This window comes from Camponotus vicinus, unplaced genomic scaffold (assembly GCF_025532165.1).
Source record: "Camponotus vicinus isolate PSW18456_S1 unplaced genomic scaffold, iyCamVici1.0 SCAF_2, whole genome shotgun sequence".
In the NCBI taxonomy this organism is placed as follows: Eukaryota; Metazoa; Arthropoda; class Insecta; order Hymenoptera; family Formicidae; genus Camponotus; species Camponotus vicinus.
In genome coordinates, this window is record NW_028141956.1 from 24,469,984 (window position 1) to 24,487,030 (window position 17,047).

At 34.4% G+C, this 17,047-nt stretch overlaps 1 protein-coding gene across 1 annotated transcript in view; it reads left to right on the forward strand.

Moving 5' to 3' along the window:
* Nucleotides 1–9,016, forward strand: part of Tis11 (Tis11 zinc finger protein) — a 35,125-nt gene extending 26,109 nt beyond the window's left edge. The window contains exon 2 of the mRNA XM_083090478.1: nucleotides 1,432–9,016. Within this exon, the coding sequence (XP_082946604.1) occupies nucleotides 1,432–2,610 (1,179 nt within the window). The 3' untranslated portion in view covers nucleotides 2,611–9,016. The remainder of the gene's footprint in view (nucleotides 1–1,431) is intronic.
* The last annotated feature ends 8,031 nt before the right edge of the window (nucleotides 9,017–17,047 follow it).

The window sequence follows — 17,047 nt, forward strand, 5'->3', positions numbered from 1 at the left end:
TCTGAATACCACCTTAACTTAAGGCAAAGAACCGTTAGATTAGAAAGTTGTGAAGGGATTAGGGACTAGGTAAAGATCGTTAAACGATATCTTTCTAATTTTTCTAAAAGTATCAAAAAATTAAAAAAAAAATGAGAGAAAAAAGTTATTACACATATTTTTTTATGAATTTTTTAACCCTGCCAAAAAATTTAAATTCATCGTACTAAGGCTTTTTGGGAAACGGTTATACAACATCATGGATTGAACAAAGATTCGACAAAAAAATTATTTTAAAAAATTAAATTTCTGTCCAAAATAATAAATAATAAACTAATAGTTTCTAATTTGCATGTGAGATTTCTTTTTTCTTACTAAAAATTTATACAAATAATCTTAACACATCTACTTTCTCTCTCTCTCTTTCTTTCTCCTTGATTTCATTCTTTTTAATCTATGTGATTTAATTTATCCTTACATTTTTATTGTTGAAATAACTAGACAAAATGAAGGACTTTACTGATGAAGGAAAGATCTGGATTAAATGTAGAAAGAGTTAATTTTAAACTCGATCGTAACAAATTGTTACAATCGCAGCTGAAGAGCTATCACTCGAGATACACCACAATTTTTATCTGACTTTATTTATTTTCAGTTATCTATCGTTGAGTGATGGGAGATAAGGACTTGATTATCGACTCATAAACGAGATCTTATATTGCTGAGATTTTTAATACGCCTGTTTGTGTGCTATGAACTCATTTTCGTGCGTTGAACTATGTTTTTGTTCTCATTTGCTAAAGGTTTTTTGATGTTTCAATTGTGATAATAGTCAATCTTATCGATTCTACATAGATACAGATATGCATGCATATATATATAAAATTATATACATGAAATATTGCATAAAATTATTCCTATAAATTTCCCAAATTTTTATACATTTTTAAACATCACCTTTAACCAAATTTAATCGTGCGATATTATTGTAGTATTTATACGTATTACGATTTTAAAAAATGTCTTCAAAAATAGAGTGAAAGTCTCGTCAAAGCAAATAAGAATTGATAGATATCATTCAAGTAGAAATCCTGGCACTTTCGAATCTTCCCAAAGTTGATCTGTAACACTTGCATAAGTGACTGTCGCAACGTCTGCCTTCCGTTTTCTACGGCAAACGGCGCATTGTTCAGGTTCCCATTGAAACGAACGACTGTTCCAGCAGCGACAATCCGCCGCTGACTTGCTCAACACGCTATCTCGTCGAGCAGCGATGACGTTGCGGAATTGCCAAGAGTCTCGGTTATCATCCGCGCCGCCATTTCAAACGTCAAATTACTCGCGCGACCTCTCCTCTCCTCGTCCGTCCGATAACGCGCCAATTACTCCCACACGCGAATGACCACCATTTCGGAGTAATAGTCGAATGAAACGCGTTATTTCTGCTTGCAGAACGCAGCCTCGGCCAAGGCGAAGGAATCACCGTCGTCCTCGACAACGTCGGCCACCGCCAACGGCGGTGCCGCCGTCGCCAACGTCATCAACGGACACGCGCCACTGAAGCGCAGCTACACTTCCTTGGTGACCACGTTGATGGAGCAACACCGGAAATTGGATCGCAGCGTCAGCGAGCCGACGTCCCGCTACAAGACAGAGCTCTGCCGGCCGTACGAGGAAAGCGGCTCGTGCAAATATGGTGACAAGTGTCAGTTTGCACACGGCTACGGCGAGCTGCGCAATCTCGCGCGTCACCCCAAGTACAAGACCGAGCTGTGCCGCACCTTCCACACAATCGGCTTCTGCCCGTACGGGCCGCGCTGTCACTTTATACATAACTTCGAGGAGGCACGCATACACAATCAGAAGGTGAGTGCTCAACTAGGCTCGACGCAGCCCAACATAATCGGCCTGAACCCATTGATGAGCGCGGCAGCCGCTGCTGCAGCGGCGACCGCGGCCGGTAATGGTGCCATCGCCAACAACAATGCGTCTACCGTCAACAATAACGTCAACGTCAGCCTGCTGGAGCACCTCGCTGCGTCGTCCCACGTGGCCGTCGCGGCCGCGGCAGCGGCCACCACATCGAACCTCATGCGAACTAACTCGTTGAGCTTGGGTAGCGCCAACGCGAACGGCTACAATCAGCCGCCGTTGCTGCGAACGTCATCGCTGAGCCTGGCCACGAATCATCATCACGCGGTGCAGCACCATCATCATCATCATCAGGTGAACGCCGTCAAGTCGGTGATCGGCGCGACGAAACCCAAGCCGCTCAATCTCAGCCCGACCTTCTCTCTCGGCAGCTCCGCCGATTCGGTGTCGCCGTCGTCTAGCCTCAGCCAGTCGCCGACCAACTCCATGGCGAGTTTCTTCAGCGACGACTGTAGCCAGCAGGCGGCTTCGTGCACGAATCTGCCGACAACGCCGTTCAGCTTCGGTCAGGATTTCAGTCTGCTCGCCTGTTCGAGGCAAAGTCCAAGTCCCCGCAATAACGGCGTGTGCAGCCCTCTCGCCTCCGACGAGGTGACGCCCAGAACACCCTCCCCGTTGTCACCTAACACGGAGTCTAGGTTGCCGGTGTTTAACAGGATCAGCAGCACCCTGGGCGATTTCGATAATCTCAAGATCTAGAGCGATTGCTGCGCGAAGAGGAAAAGGATTTCAGGGGGGTATTGTGACTCGGGGTTTAAGCGAGGATAACTTCCCCGCAGTGGATTCTGTCGGAGGAAAATACTTTTTCTTCTTTTTTTTACATATGAAGTCGCGCCGTTCACGCGACGCGATTCTCTTTATCCATCGTTTAACTTTCTTGAAAAGCGATGCGTTTTTTAAGGCATCTGTCAGGTTTCTTTTTTACCTTTGAAAACCCTTGTCTTTTTTCCTCCTTTTTTTATATATTATTACCACCATAATCACATCATATATATATCATATCATTACTATTGTAATATATTACTATATTACTCTATACATATTATTATTATTATTATTATTATTATTATTATTATTATTATATTGATATATCTCTGTCATCTTATTCCTTTTTCTTTTTTTTTCTTCTTTTTCGTATTTTATCGTTAGATGTGAGTTTAGCAGAAAAATGAGATCAGCCCGGAAGTCTCAACTCGCTAGGCCCGAAGGCTAAAGTGCTTGGAGGAAGGTATAAAAGTGGAATGTGGGGGTTGTGTAAAAAGGACCGAAGGAGGCGAAAGAGGAGATACCGAGCGCAAATTTATTCCGAAATGTGACTTTCCTACGAGCAAGTTGTTCATTGATCTCACTTGGTGAATCTTTACCACGCCTTCCGGTCTCCACCGAACCCTCCCCCACTGTCCACGGTCCATCGCCTTCCTCCATCGGATTTTTTCGAGCCGCGAGCACCATACGGCGTCATACGCACCCGGGGCAGGTGAAATGTTGCAATATCCAAATAGCACGTACAGTTACGTTTCTTCGAGTTTCTTCTCCGGAGGAGCAGGGGTGGGGAAAGTCGTTTCGAGAGTGAAAGGAGAGGCGAGAGTGAGCACTCCGGCGAGCGAAAGAGCGAGAGAGAAAGAGAGAGTGAGAGCGAGAGGGAGGAAGAGGGAGTGCTTGAGAGAGCGCGATGGAGCCGAGTGAAATCGATTAACGCACCGCAAACGATTGTCGTAAAATTATATTTCTGGATCGAGGATACACTTGTCGCTCTCGTTCTGATCCCGGGAAACGTCTTGGCACTTCGCGGATAAACTTGCCCGGATTTTTTAATTCGGCGTCGTGAACTCGCGAGGTACGCCCAGCTTCCAGTTTCCGCAAATTTTTACGTCCGCATAACGCGACAATGTTTCAGTACAGGGTTATCATGAAACGCATACGACTATGTGTTTTAAACACCGTGCGCTGACTGGAACAAAAGGTTTTCGTTGCTGACAATTTTCATAAATGGACTGTAGAGTAGAGATTATAGCGAGTAGTAGTTTTAGTATCTTTTCTTGTGTTTCTTCTTCTTTTATTATTTATATTAAAGAGCGACTTCGGAATAGATAAGATTTTCTTCTTACTTTCTTTTAATATACTCAGAAATATAGTAGCTTCGTTTTCAGTGCGTTAACAGTCATAAAGTGAGTGCCTTTTGTAAACTTCGATTGTCTTCCATATTACAGTGATTAGATTACACGGTGAGGATGGCGCGAGAGAATGATATTTTGAATGATATTGAAGGAAAGAGAGAGAGAGAGAGAGAAATAATGGAAGAAAGATACAACTAGCTGGAATAATAATGGAAAGTAATGGTGTGAGTGGATGTATGCTGGTCTGTCTGGTTAAAGAGTAAAATAAATATGTGAAAAAATAAGTAGAGATATGTTTTATAGAATACACAAACACATATATATCGTACATACACACACATTATATATTGAGAAAGAGAAGATATATATTTTGTGCGATTGTGAATCGTCCGGAACGGAACTAAAATATCGGTTCCCCGACGAGCGTTTCTCCTCTTTTCAAATCGAGGAAAGCGTTTCTTTCTCGTCGCGAGACTCGTAGACTTCTGCCTTTGATTTTTTTTTACGTACATATGTATATGTTATATATTTAAACGATTATGTTTATTGCACCCGTGATCGCGACGAGGAGAGAGAGAGAGACTCACTTCGGCGTGAAAGACAGAGAGCTATGATGATGCCGGTCTATTTCGTATGTATTGTTCTTTTTCCCCAACAAAAAATGTGATAACTTTATAATACTAAAATATAATCATAAAAAATGTGGTAACTATTGCATATAGAAATATTTACTATTATAAAAAAATATGTTATTGTAAAATGCGCGAACGTATGAGAGAGAATGAGAGAGAGAATGACAGAGGAATACAGAGAAAGAAAAGACGAATGTGAATGAATGAATGAGAGGAAAGAAAGAGAATAGCGTGAGAGGCGGAAGTCGGAAGATGCTCGCGCGGGCCGAGCGATTTCTCGAAGAGATAATTTCGATGTCTGGCGTCGTCTCGTTCGGGGCACAGGTTTGAAATTTGTAGAATTTTTCGAAAAGTTTTCTGTTTCTGTCGACGAATCTCGACGGGAAAGCGCCGACCCCGCGTCGCTTCGATGGGGAATTTATGATAAGAAAGGAAAGCAAGCGCCTGCAAGCTGACATGATTTTCGAAAAAATCGGTATCATTCTGTACATATATAAGCGCTAAACTCTTCTTATGCTTACACAAGAAATATTTTCGTTTAATTTATACTTGAGAGCAAACTTGTTATAGATTTAGTTTATGATTATTATTATTAATATAATTATTTTTCATTATTAATAACTATTAACTAATTATTATATTATTGCTATTATTATTATTATATTATTATTATATTATTATTATTATTATTATTATTAATATTATTCGCAATAATTTTCGTAATCTGCGCCGCCCAACCACTCCATAATCAGCGCCGCACACGAAATTGTTCTATGAAACGATAGTTCAGTCTTGCCCCTCATTTTTGCTCCCGCTTTTTCTCCTCTTCGTTCAAATAAACGCGAGTGTCTCTTGTCCCATCTTAAAATGCACCTTTCGCGGCGATTGTGGACGCGTCATCATCATGCGAATGACGTCAATCGTCGATGACGCTCTAATTGCTATGATCATATTAATATATTAATTATTATTATTATTATTTTATCATCGTTATACCTATTTTTCCCCTTATCGCCGTCGTCGTGAAACCGAAAAAAGACCATCGCCACTCGTACATTATTTATAATCAATTGTATATTTAGTTTGCACTATTTATAAAATATCGAAATTATTAGTTTACGCGCATTCATATTATTAATACGTTAATAAGACCGGAAATACGAAGATTATTCTTTAATTGAAAGTGTTATCGTGACAGTTGCATTTTGTTTCGTTTCGAAATATCGACATGTAAGATTAATTTAGGGAGAATTTAAGTCGTTCGAAATATCTTCATGCACAGCAAATCTATCTATCTGGAGATAGGTATATTTCATTCCGATATTCATACTCGTCTCTGTATTCTTATCATACATTTAGCGCTAAAAGTTTTCAAGATTCTTAAGAAAGAAAAATAGAACTGAATTTTAAATCGATCATTCTCTGATCGAAAGATCATTTTCACAGCTCTAAATGTGTATAATGCAGGTACACTTCGAAGTTTTCTATTCCGAAAATGCATTTTATTAAACACTGTTAAGATAACACTTTCGATTCACACCGTTGCTGATTAAAAATCGGCGCCATGTCAAATGAAACAAAGAGGAGGAAAGAAATAGAAACAGACTGATTGTGAGAGAGAGAGACGCGGAGAATAAAAGTTTCTCTCTTATGCAGAGACGAATGCGCGAGTTTCGTGAGAGAACCGGAAGATAAAAGTACGCGGCGCGACTTCCTTCATCGATTAGTCTTTCGTAAAGAAAAAAAAAAAATTCGACGCTGTCTGTCGCGAAATCGAGACACGAAGTCGAGATGTTTCGCGATTGACGATGTCATCACCGGAAGCGACGACGGCGTCCTGACATTTCCCTTCCGAAGCATCAGCGATTGCTGAAGACATCCTATTTGAAGTCCTGAGAGTGCGTTCCGAAAATCGCGTGACATTTCGGTTTATTTAATTTTTAATTATCATTTTGATTCTATTTCACTATCGAACCAAACGGGGATCTGCCAATCTCTCGAGTTTCCTCACTATGGACGACTGATCTTTAATTTTAGCTGGACTTGTGAGATTTTTTTTTTTATTCAATTGAATGCATGCGATACCTTCATTTTTTTTCCTTTTTTACTGAGAGATTGGTATTACCGAGATAATTAGGGTACTCTTAAAAAATAATGTTTTTTCTTTTCTTTTTTATAAATTTTATTTCCATATTAATATATTTTCTTTATTTATTATGAAAATTATTATTAAGAATGCTATTATTTTCAAGACTTTTCTAAAGTCTCTTATTCTCTGCTTTTTGCTTATAAAATAAGATTGAAGACGATTTATTGCATCATTTAACGAAAAAGATAGGACTAAATTTTATTTTATTTTCATAATCTCGATAGTTATATATATATCTTTATATTAATTTTGTATAGATTATGTTAATTTCATAGATTATCTTTCGTTTTGTGTGATACTTTTGTATATGTAATTCAATTTTTTCTTTCGAATTAGCTCACTTATTAATCACAATATATTCACGCTGAAATTAAACTTTGTTAAAAGAATTAATCCTTTGATTGTGAACATTTATATATATATATCTAGATTTGAGAACTTTCTCTCTAATAAAAGCATATAAAAAATTCTAAATAAATAATTATAATTCTTTATTTTTTATTTTATTATTATGTTACATTAATTAATACGGAGAAATATAAACACAATACGTCGTATCAGCGCATTTCTGTTTCATTTGTTGGAAATTTTGGAAGAGCAATTTTTCGCGTATCACAATCAAAGGATTAAACTCGGACGCATCACGAGGGACTCCACATTTACCAAGCCAACCTCGCGTTTATTCTTCTGTTATAGACTTGACCTGCACATCTCTGCATATCAAATATCTAATATTTCTGCGTATAAATATCTAATGATTAATAACAAATAATATACCTTACGTGTATGTCTCTTTTTTAATTTAATATATTTATTTTTTCAATCAAGTATTTATATATTTATACAATATTTTATACTGCGTTCTTCACACATACACAGATTAGATACACGTTATATGTAATGCGCGTTACGATGTAATGTGAAACAGGTCGATCTCTTGGCTCTCAGAGGAATATATCCCGCCTGCACACGACATATATATATATATGTATACACATACATACATATACACACATATATATATATATACATACACACATATGCATATACATATATACACATACACGAGTACATATTCCGCGTATGGAGAACGAAAGCATTTGCGCTCGTTTTCGCAGCCCGTTTCTTCCTTTGTAACGCTCCCAAGTCCATTTTCCGATTTTCTTTCGTCAGTCAAGATTAATCTGTCCTCCCGTCCGGTCAAAGGCAGGCACGGGAGACACGTGGCGAAAGTGGAAAAAAAACACAGAGAAAAAGAAAGCGAAAGCTTTTCGCGTATACTTAACGCCTCAAATGTGATACACGGCCAATTATCCCTCGCTCGTGAAGAAGAGGCATTCTTTCGCGAGCAAGATATTCAGCTGTGAAAGAAAAAAAAGTGTGTCTTCGGTGATACATACTAAATATATATTATATATTTGTGCGACAATCGAAATATATATATATGCGAAATGGGAGCCAATTGATAGGCTGGCGGGAGTCGTTCGAGTTTCACCCGCGCGACTGAAGTTCGGAAACTCTTTTCGAAACCTGTGAATGTAATTTTGTAGAATTTGCAATTCGCCGTCTCCCCTCCTACTTTTTTTAAGCTTTATTTAAAGCTTTATTTATTTAAAGTTTACCCGAACCGAGCGGATTTTACGCGTCAGCGTTCGATTCGCCATAAATTCGATTTCTTTATCTGTTTTCGATTTTAAATGTACACGCACATTTTTGACGGAATCGAGAGCTATCGGCGATCATCGATAGTTCTACGAAAGGCAAGACGGGCATGCTCGAACGACTTCGGTCTAATCCACAATGGGACCACAACCAATGATAATAACCGTGAAATGCGTTTAGGTTTTCGTTGTCAGAGGACTCGCGGGCTTGGAAAAAAAAAATTGTGACGGGAAGAGAAGTCGGAAAACGCCGTTCGTTTCGAAGAGAGATCTCGAAAAGGAAAAGAATAGCGAAATATCGATTACTTGGTTTGAATTTTTTAGTTTTGTTCTTTTTTTCCGGTCTTTCCTCTTCGAGACTCTCGGCCGACCCCCGATTTCTCCCCCCGATAATTTTTTCTTTTGTTTTGTTACGTAAAGGTAACGCACTCGGTATACACGGAGTATACAGAGTCGAAGTCTCATATAACACACGGAAACGTAAAATATAGTTTGATAAGTATTGCCAACGCTATCTATTTAATACATTTTATTATTACAAAATAATGGAATTGATGTTGTTTTTTCGATCGCCTCAACTCTCTCCAATCCTACATCCGATCTTTAATGTTTGATAAATATATCATGTTTAATATGGTATCAGATTCTTTGTTTTCAAAATGGGTAAATTATATTAATTTATATAATATTTTATAAAGAATTTAAAATATAATTTAATTAATATAATAATATATTTCATAAGGAGAATTTTATTTAAACAAAATTTTTTATAATTATAGATTAAAAGAATTACACAATAGTTTTCAATTACAATTATACTAAATTCTTTAGTTTATACATGCTCTTTTGCGTTACATATTTTATTACTTTGTATATTTATAATTATCATGATGCAAATATTTTAAAACAAAATAAATCGACCTATAAAATGATATTACTACTTGTCTGCAAGCATCGCATCGGACAGCTTCAGGTTTACAATCAATTAGTTGGAATACGAGGTAAGTTAATGATAATTTTACTAGCATAAGCATATAATTATATCTTTCATAATTTTTCTTTTGTGACAGATTTAAGAAGAAAATTTAAGCATCTATGTAAATATTAAATATCAATATTTTTAATTCGTTATAAATAAAATTAAAAAATCATATACCTTTGATATAGCTTTGATAGATATTAATATACAATCAATTTTATTTTTAAAACATATCGTTTAACTCAGTTGCTGAATTTTATAAAATGATTTTTAATTAAAAAAAAAAAAGAATGAAGGGACTTTATATGTAAGGTACACAAGTTAATGTTTTACTATATTTATATATTAAATATTGCAATGTAAATTTAAATCTCGTTAGCCTGCAATTTAAAAAAATTGTTCAGTTATCTGTTTTCTTCCCCGATCTTGTAGCTCGCAACGAATACGACGCGAATAATGCTAAACGGAATATATAAATTAAACCTATACAGGTGAAACGACGCTTCTGTTAGCGCTTTTTATCACCGCGAAATTATGCTCACGCAAAATGATCGTTTCTGTTGATATGTCGGAAAGATATCATGCAAATAATTTTTGAATTCAACGATGTTAACCGAGATATCAATATTTTATGGTCGTTAGAATTATATAAATTACATTTTCTCGTGATGCAAAATTTTTTATCAAACTACGTATACATGTAAATATCCGACAAAAACATAGAATATAATTGTAAAGACTAAACTCTTTTCGCGAAGAGTTTATTCTTCCGCTCTTTCGCCTTAAATAATTTTTGTTACAAAAAATTTTTGAATAAAATAAATCATGTCTGAATTGAGGTATAACTTTAAACCTTCTTGCTCTTCTATCTTTCAAAAATATTTATTTTTAGCGTGCATATATATAAATATACATGTGTATAAGATTATAAGTACATGTATTTTTTTCATCGATTTAGAAATTGCAAATATTTCATTTCTCAAAATGCTCTTAATCGAGCCAAATTAAATCGTTATCTTAGGCTATGCTAATGAATTCAAAATATAAATTTAAGTTAAAATGCAAAAAGCAAAATATTTCATAACAATAAAAATTTATAAATATCTCTTTAATGGCACGGAGAAAATTAGTCAAAATTACTGGAATCGCAACATTTCTGCCTCGAGTTTGTTCGACATAAATTTGGAACAATAATTTAAAATAAAAACCCTAAAAACAAATACGATTTGTAAATTTTTTTTACACTTGTTTAGTTAGGTGATCGTTCGATTGTGCCACGCCGACATGTGAGTCATGCAATGTGACAGGGAACAGCTGATTTACATAGTCACGTGAGGCGCGCGATAGCGCCATGCAGACACGCAAATTATACGAGTGTCGATACGTGAATGTAAAAATATTAAAAATAGCATTTTCGAAAAACCAAATTGTCACTTGAATGATATTAATAATAAACAATCAGAAATAAAATCTATTAGATACGTTTATAGATAAGAACCTGCTAAAGATTTGAAAAGTAAGGGAAAAATGCTGCTAAGATAAAAAAATTTTAAAAGCTCATATATTTAGTTAAAATAAAAATCAATTAAAAAAATATTACTTATAAAATATTGAGGATAAATCTTTTGATGTTTTAATACATATAGGTATATATAATAATTAAAATAATAAAATAGCTTAAATATGTAAATAATGTGCTTTAATCTCCTTAAAGGATGAAAAATTTGAAATACAAAATTTGTTTTTTAAATACCTTATCTCTTTGTATACTTTTATACGTAACTTATTCACAGATTTGTGTAAATTTAATTGAGAAGTTATTTAAAAAAACGATGCAACTCTACACTTTTATCGTTGCACTCAAGCAGAAAATGAAGCCATAAAAAGATAGTCATTACGTTCAATCATATGTTACGCTCAATTTTTTCCTCTACTATTGTTAATCATTCTCAAGAAAATTATAATGTACAATCTCTCTGAATCATCCTATATAAATCTGGTTGGATAACAGTGATTTCCTATACATATATAATTTTTATAACAAATAGTAACAATACATCAGCAGTCAACAATGAAATATAGACCGGATTTTTAATCAAATCGGATTAAAGAGAAAAACGACTTGCCAATTTATTTGCTGATCACTAACGCTTATTGATCGGATTAATTTAGCCATAAATTCCGTAATAGCCGCGACGTCATTGTCAAGCAGGAAATACCATATGCTACGTCAGCTTATTCTCTCATTCTCGAGCAGAATGACGTCACAAGGTCAATCCATGTGTAGCTTCCTAGTTTGCGACTCGTTCAACAGCTTGACGTAAGTCCGCTGACTGCAAAAATACCTTCTAGTATTTTTTACAAGCCAATAAAATATCCAGTGATTCGATTGGACATGTGAGCGCGATGATGCCGTATGCAAATCATCGTTAAAATTGTTCGGCAAATCAGTCGCTGCGGCATCGCCTTTATATTCGTCTCGTCTCGTCGATCATCGATTCACATTCATTAACGTCCTTATTGATCGCATGTTACACGCTAACCATTTAGACAATGGAATTAATTTGATGAGCTCATTGAACCTTGTTAAGAATAAGTTAATTGTGCATCAACTGAATGAGCAAGTCCCTTCACATCTATATGTGTGTGTTTCTTCCATGTACTAGATACGTGTTCTCTCCACATCTCTTTACTTAACATCAATTCGATATTTTTAATACAACTACGTTGTCATCCTTAAACGAAGATCAATCGACCGTCTCAAGCGGTCTTCCGCGAAGCTTGTGATAAAACTCGCAAATGAAAGTACGAGGAAAGCAACGTGGCTAATCGTGTTCGCCGTCATTCCACGAGCTTTTGTAACAGACGGCATTCCACGTGCATTTTTTTCCTTTTTTTTCTCAACGCGAACGGTGAGATCGCGACTGATGTGAAACCGGAGAAACGTCACGCCTTACGTCAGCTGTTCGTACATTTACGAATCTCTATGTACAACATAGTAGCATTTAATTACGTTCGATCAGTGGTGTAACTAGGCAAACAAGACTGCATTTACGTTGCACTTAGCGTTTTATGCGCATTCCTCCTCCTTGACACGTACACATTTTTCTCTCTTCGAATACAAAATTATTATAGAATTATGTATATTATGCGATAATTATAGATTGTGCTCTCTCTCAACAACATATATTTGACTGAAAAATACGTATTTTTTTATGAGATGTTTCATAGGAAATTAATCAACATTAATAGTACTAATATTTTTTTATAATAATAAAATATAATCGCGTGTAAGTTTGATTTATGTGCAAGAGTGTAATATTACATGTAATGCATTATTCGTCACATTAAACAAACACTATTATTATGCATAATTCTGAATTAAATCTAAAATTCCTACCATGGGTTTTTACGTCAGTGATTATAAGCAACGATGTGTTATGCCCGATCATATCAGGTCCTTGCTCGCCGGCCCTGACCGTTCCGGTCTCGTTGTTCCTGCCGTCAAGGATTATGCAGAAAAAGACCTAATTTACGTTTATCACACGTTGATATTTAACTAATTTAAGGCTGTCTCTTATTATTATATATATTTATTTCAAGCGTGAATATATTTAAATGCAGCAAATGAAAATAAGATAAATTTGATAAACACGTGTATTTTTATTTTACTTTTGTAAATTGCAATAATTTTTTATTGCATCTAATTTTTATATTGGTCTAAAAATTATTGGATATAAATTTAAGTTTAATTGTAAATTCTGGAAAAATCCGAGAAATTTTCACTATAATTTTTTAAATGCAATAAATTAAAAATAAATGTTGCAACTTAGAGACAAGTTAAACAAAATGAAAACGAAAAACAAGATTCTAAATAATTCACCAAATACAAAATCACACGTGTCTTTAGGTTGGAAAAATTCTTTGAAATGATACTCGAGAAGTTTCTGACATGTCGCGCGTGAGAGTCACGTTCCAAGGCTTGCTGGTATGGTTTGCACATCCGGTTATACTTAACGTGGGCGCAGCGCGCGGTGCATTAGCGTATGACGAATCAAAGTGTGTTAGGTTGATTTTTATTAGCGGATCTATTTCTAAACGCCATTTAATTATCAACGATTATGACACGACGTCGTTTAAAATTAACTTGTCGCAATTAACGATCTAGAAATCGACAAAAACTCTCGTGAGAATCCAATTATACGTTGTTATTTCGAAAAAAAAAGTTAGAGCGAATGGAATTAAATAAAAACAATATATTAGACATTACATATGTCAATATTATATGTATATATTAATTATATATACGATTTTTTATAAATTGATATGTTCATGAAAGAGATAGGTATACGAAAGACATAAAGCATATTTGTTTCATATATTGAGAAAATAACCACTATCCTTAATTTGAAATTTGAAAATTATTTTTCCTGGACATTTTTGTTTATTTTTTATTTTGTCAATTTTTTTAAACTTAGAGTTTTTGGATAATCAAACTTCGATTAATTTAATCGGCAATTAATTCACCTATCAAAATTGCCTACAGCAAACGTTTTAATTACCTATATCATTTATCGTTCCTAATTTAATCTCTTTTTTCTTACACGTCAGACGAAGAAAATTAATAATTTTATCTATATAATAATAAAATATCCCTTCAGGGGTATTGATAAGTCAATCGCCGATTAAATTAATCGAAGAGCGATTTAAAAAATAGCTCTTAGATTTTTTTAGACGTTTAAATATCTTTTACATTTTTTTCTGTGTATCGTTATAAATATAGAGATGATGTGTGTTCTGCCTCGATAAAGTGCAACGCTTTAGTCAGTATGGACATTATGCTGGTTCGAATTCCCTGTGGTTTCCGCGACGCTGCGCTGACTCTTTATCACCGCTGTGTGTTCCAGAGGTCATTAACCTCCTCCTCCATCGCTCTTTTTCCTCGTGCTGCTCTTCTCGAGCTTCTGCCTGGTCGACGTCGCGTTTCTTCCTCTTCTTCATCTACCCACGTCTCTTCTTACCCGTGATCCTTCGTCTAAGGCCGGCGCTGTTTTCTTCCACGGTTCTCTCTATGCTCTCACATCAGTCGTCTCTTCTCTTATCTCGTTTTCCCCCTCACTCATCTCGCGAGTCCGTGATGCGTGGCTACTTGGTCGCTTGGTTACTTGGTTACTCGGTTACGGACTATGACGGTACCGTCGAGGAAAAAAAATTTAAGTCGCTCACGTGTATTTTCGTAGACTTCTTTCTATTTTAGAATTTTGAAGATTGCTGTCATTTAAATTCTTTTTCAGCACACAAGTAAAAATAAATGTCAGAGATTGTTAATTACATATACTCACATACAGGATTCAGAATCCTAATTGTTGTCAAGCTATTTTTTTTATTATAAGAAATGCGATAGTGATTTTGTTTTTTTTTACATGTAATATAATTATTAATTTTTTTGTAGAAATTTTGAAACCTCGAAGTTTTTAATTTTTTTCTTGTATTATATTATTTTGTTTTATTCATATTAAATTTATACTTATTATAATACTATCATTTTCCTTATCTTTATATTTTACGGATATTTCTGATTATTAACGAATTTTAAATTTGCATATTCTCCAAGAATACTCTAAAATTCAACGACGTTTGAATACTAAATAATAATCATGCCATTGAAGTACGTAATCTCGTAATACCTGTTACAGGATCTATTATATAAATCTGTGCCTTGTTATGTGTAAAAAGTATGGCACGTATTAATTTTTGAAGTGAGATAGCAATGATTTATGAGGCCATTTTTATTTTTTACACGAGTAGAGCGTTTTTCTTATAAATGACCTCGTTAAAAGATCCCCTGGCTCTTTCCGTTCTTTTTCTCTTCTTACTCGCCATGCTCACATTTTGACTGCCCTAAAATTAATGGAAGACACACACGTACGCGTTTTATGTCATAAAGTTAATAAGAATTTATAATTATATTGCCGGAGTTGGCGTAAGAAACCGATGGCCGTCACTGTAAAAGTTACCCGTGGAATAATAGTCTTTTATTTTTATTGTTCGTAAAAAAGTCAGCAACAGGTAATAAATTTGTTCTTGTTTTCGATATATCCGGTTTCCAAAATGAATCAGTCCATCAGACAACTTTTAATTGAAGTTATTACAAACTTTTGCAGATATGTTGAATTAAAAAAAAAATATTACAAATATCTTTTAGCAAAATATATAAGCAGAAAGATTACCATACTAAATTAGTTCGCGAAAATTATTTCAGATATATTTATATGTATATAAAGATTTTATTATTCAAAATCATTTCACATTTTATATGTGCGTCCTAATCTTACTATCGTGACTTCATAGCAAATTTTTGACTTATAAAATGCGAATGTTGCAAGTCTCGATAGCAAAGCTCGCTATTAAATTAGGATTACCTCCATATGATATGTAATTGCATTCTCGAGAATTGCATTACGACGACATAGTGCACAACGAACGACTGTTACGTGTCGTAAACTACCGTTAATTTAAAAGAATTGGTGAATTCGAATCCGAGTAATTTCCACGAAAGGATAATTTCATATGGCGAACGAGATGTCCGCGTATAACAGCTCGATGTAAAACGAATATGCGCCTTTAACATCCGGGTGTATGCACGCCTCGCTTTAATGACGGGATTATATAAACCGTATCTTGATTGTCTGGACATGATTCGAATTATTCGAATATTAATTTTTCCATAATGATAATGATCGTATCAATACCAAGATTGCAAAACATTTCCTTTTTTTAAAGTACCTCCTAATATTTTAACAGTTTTACAAATATAAGTAATGCTTTACACGTCAATTAATTGCCCATTGATAAATTTCTTTCCAAATAATGAAAGATTACAAAAAGAATCTAATATGATTTGATAATATTAAATTAAGGTTTAGTACAAACTGATTTTTTTCATATTATGTCGAATGCAATAGAATATGTATTCTATTTGAATATCAATATATAAAATATTTGCACTTTAATATGATTATATAACTTGCATTTTTAATAAAAAAATGTTTAAAGTCGTAATGAAACTATATACATATATACATATATATATATATATGTATATATATATATATATATATATATATATATATATATATATACACCCACAAAGCGATAGAAATAATTAAGAGCAAAAAAATTTAATGCAAAAAGGTTTGGCATAGCTAAAAATAACTATGATAAGAAAATAACTGCCATAATGACAAAATTATTAATATAATCGTGTAATTTATTTTAATACAATAAATAACTATGTAATACGTAATTGCCCATTTATTTCGAGGTAATTGATTAATGAAATGATTGCACTTTATCCATAATATTCTTATTATTATTTTAATATGAATATATTTTCAAAGTATTTTTTGACGTAACAGTATAACTATAAATATATAAATAAAATTAGAGATATTAAATAATTTATAAAAATATAATATAGAATGTATTGCAAATTTAAATTTTCATACATTGACAATCAGAAAAAGACTTTAATCTTTTTTTCATATTTGTTATCTTATACATATTCGATATTTTCATAAATCAATTACGCATCTTGA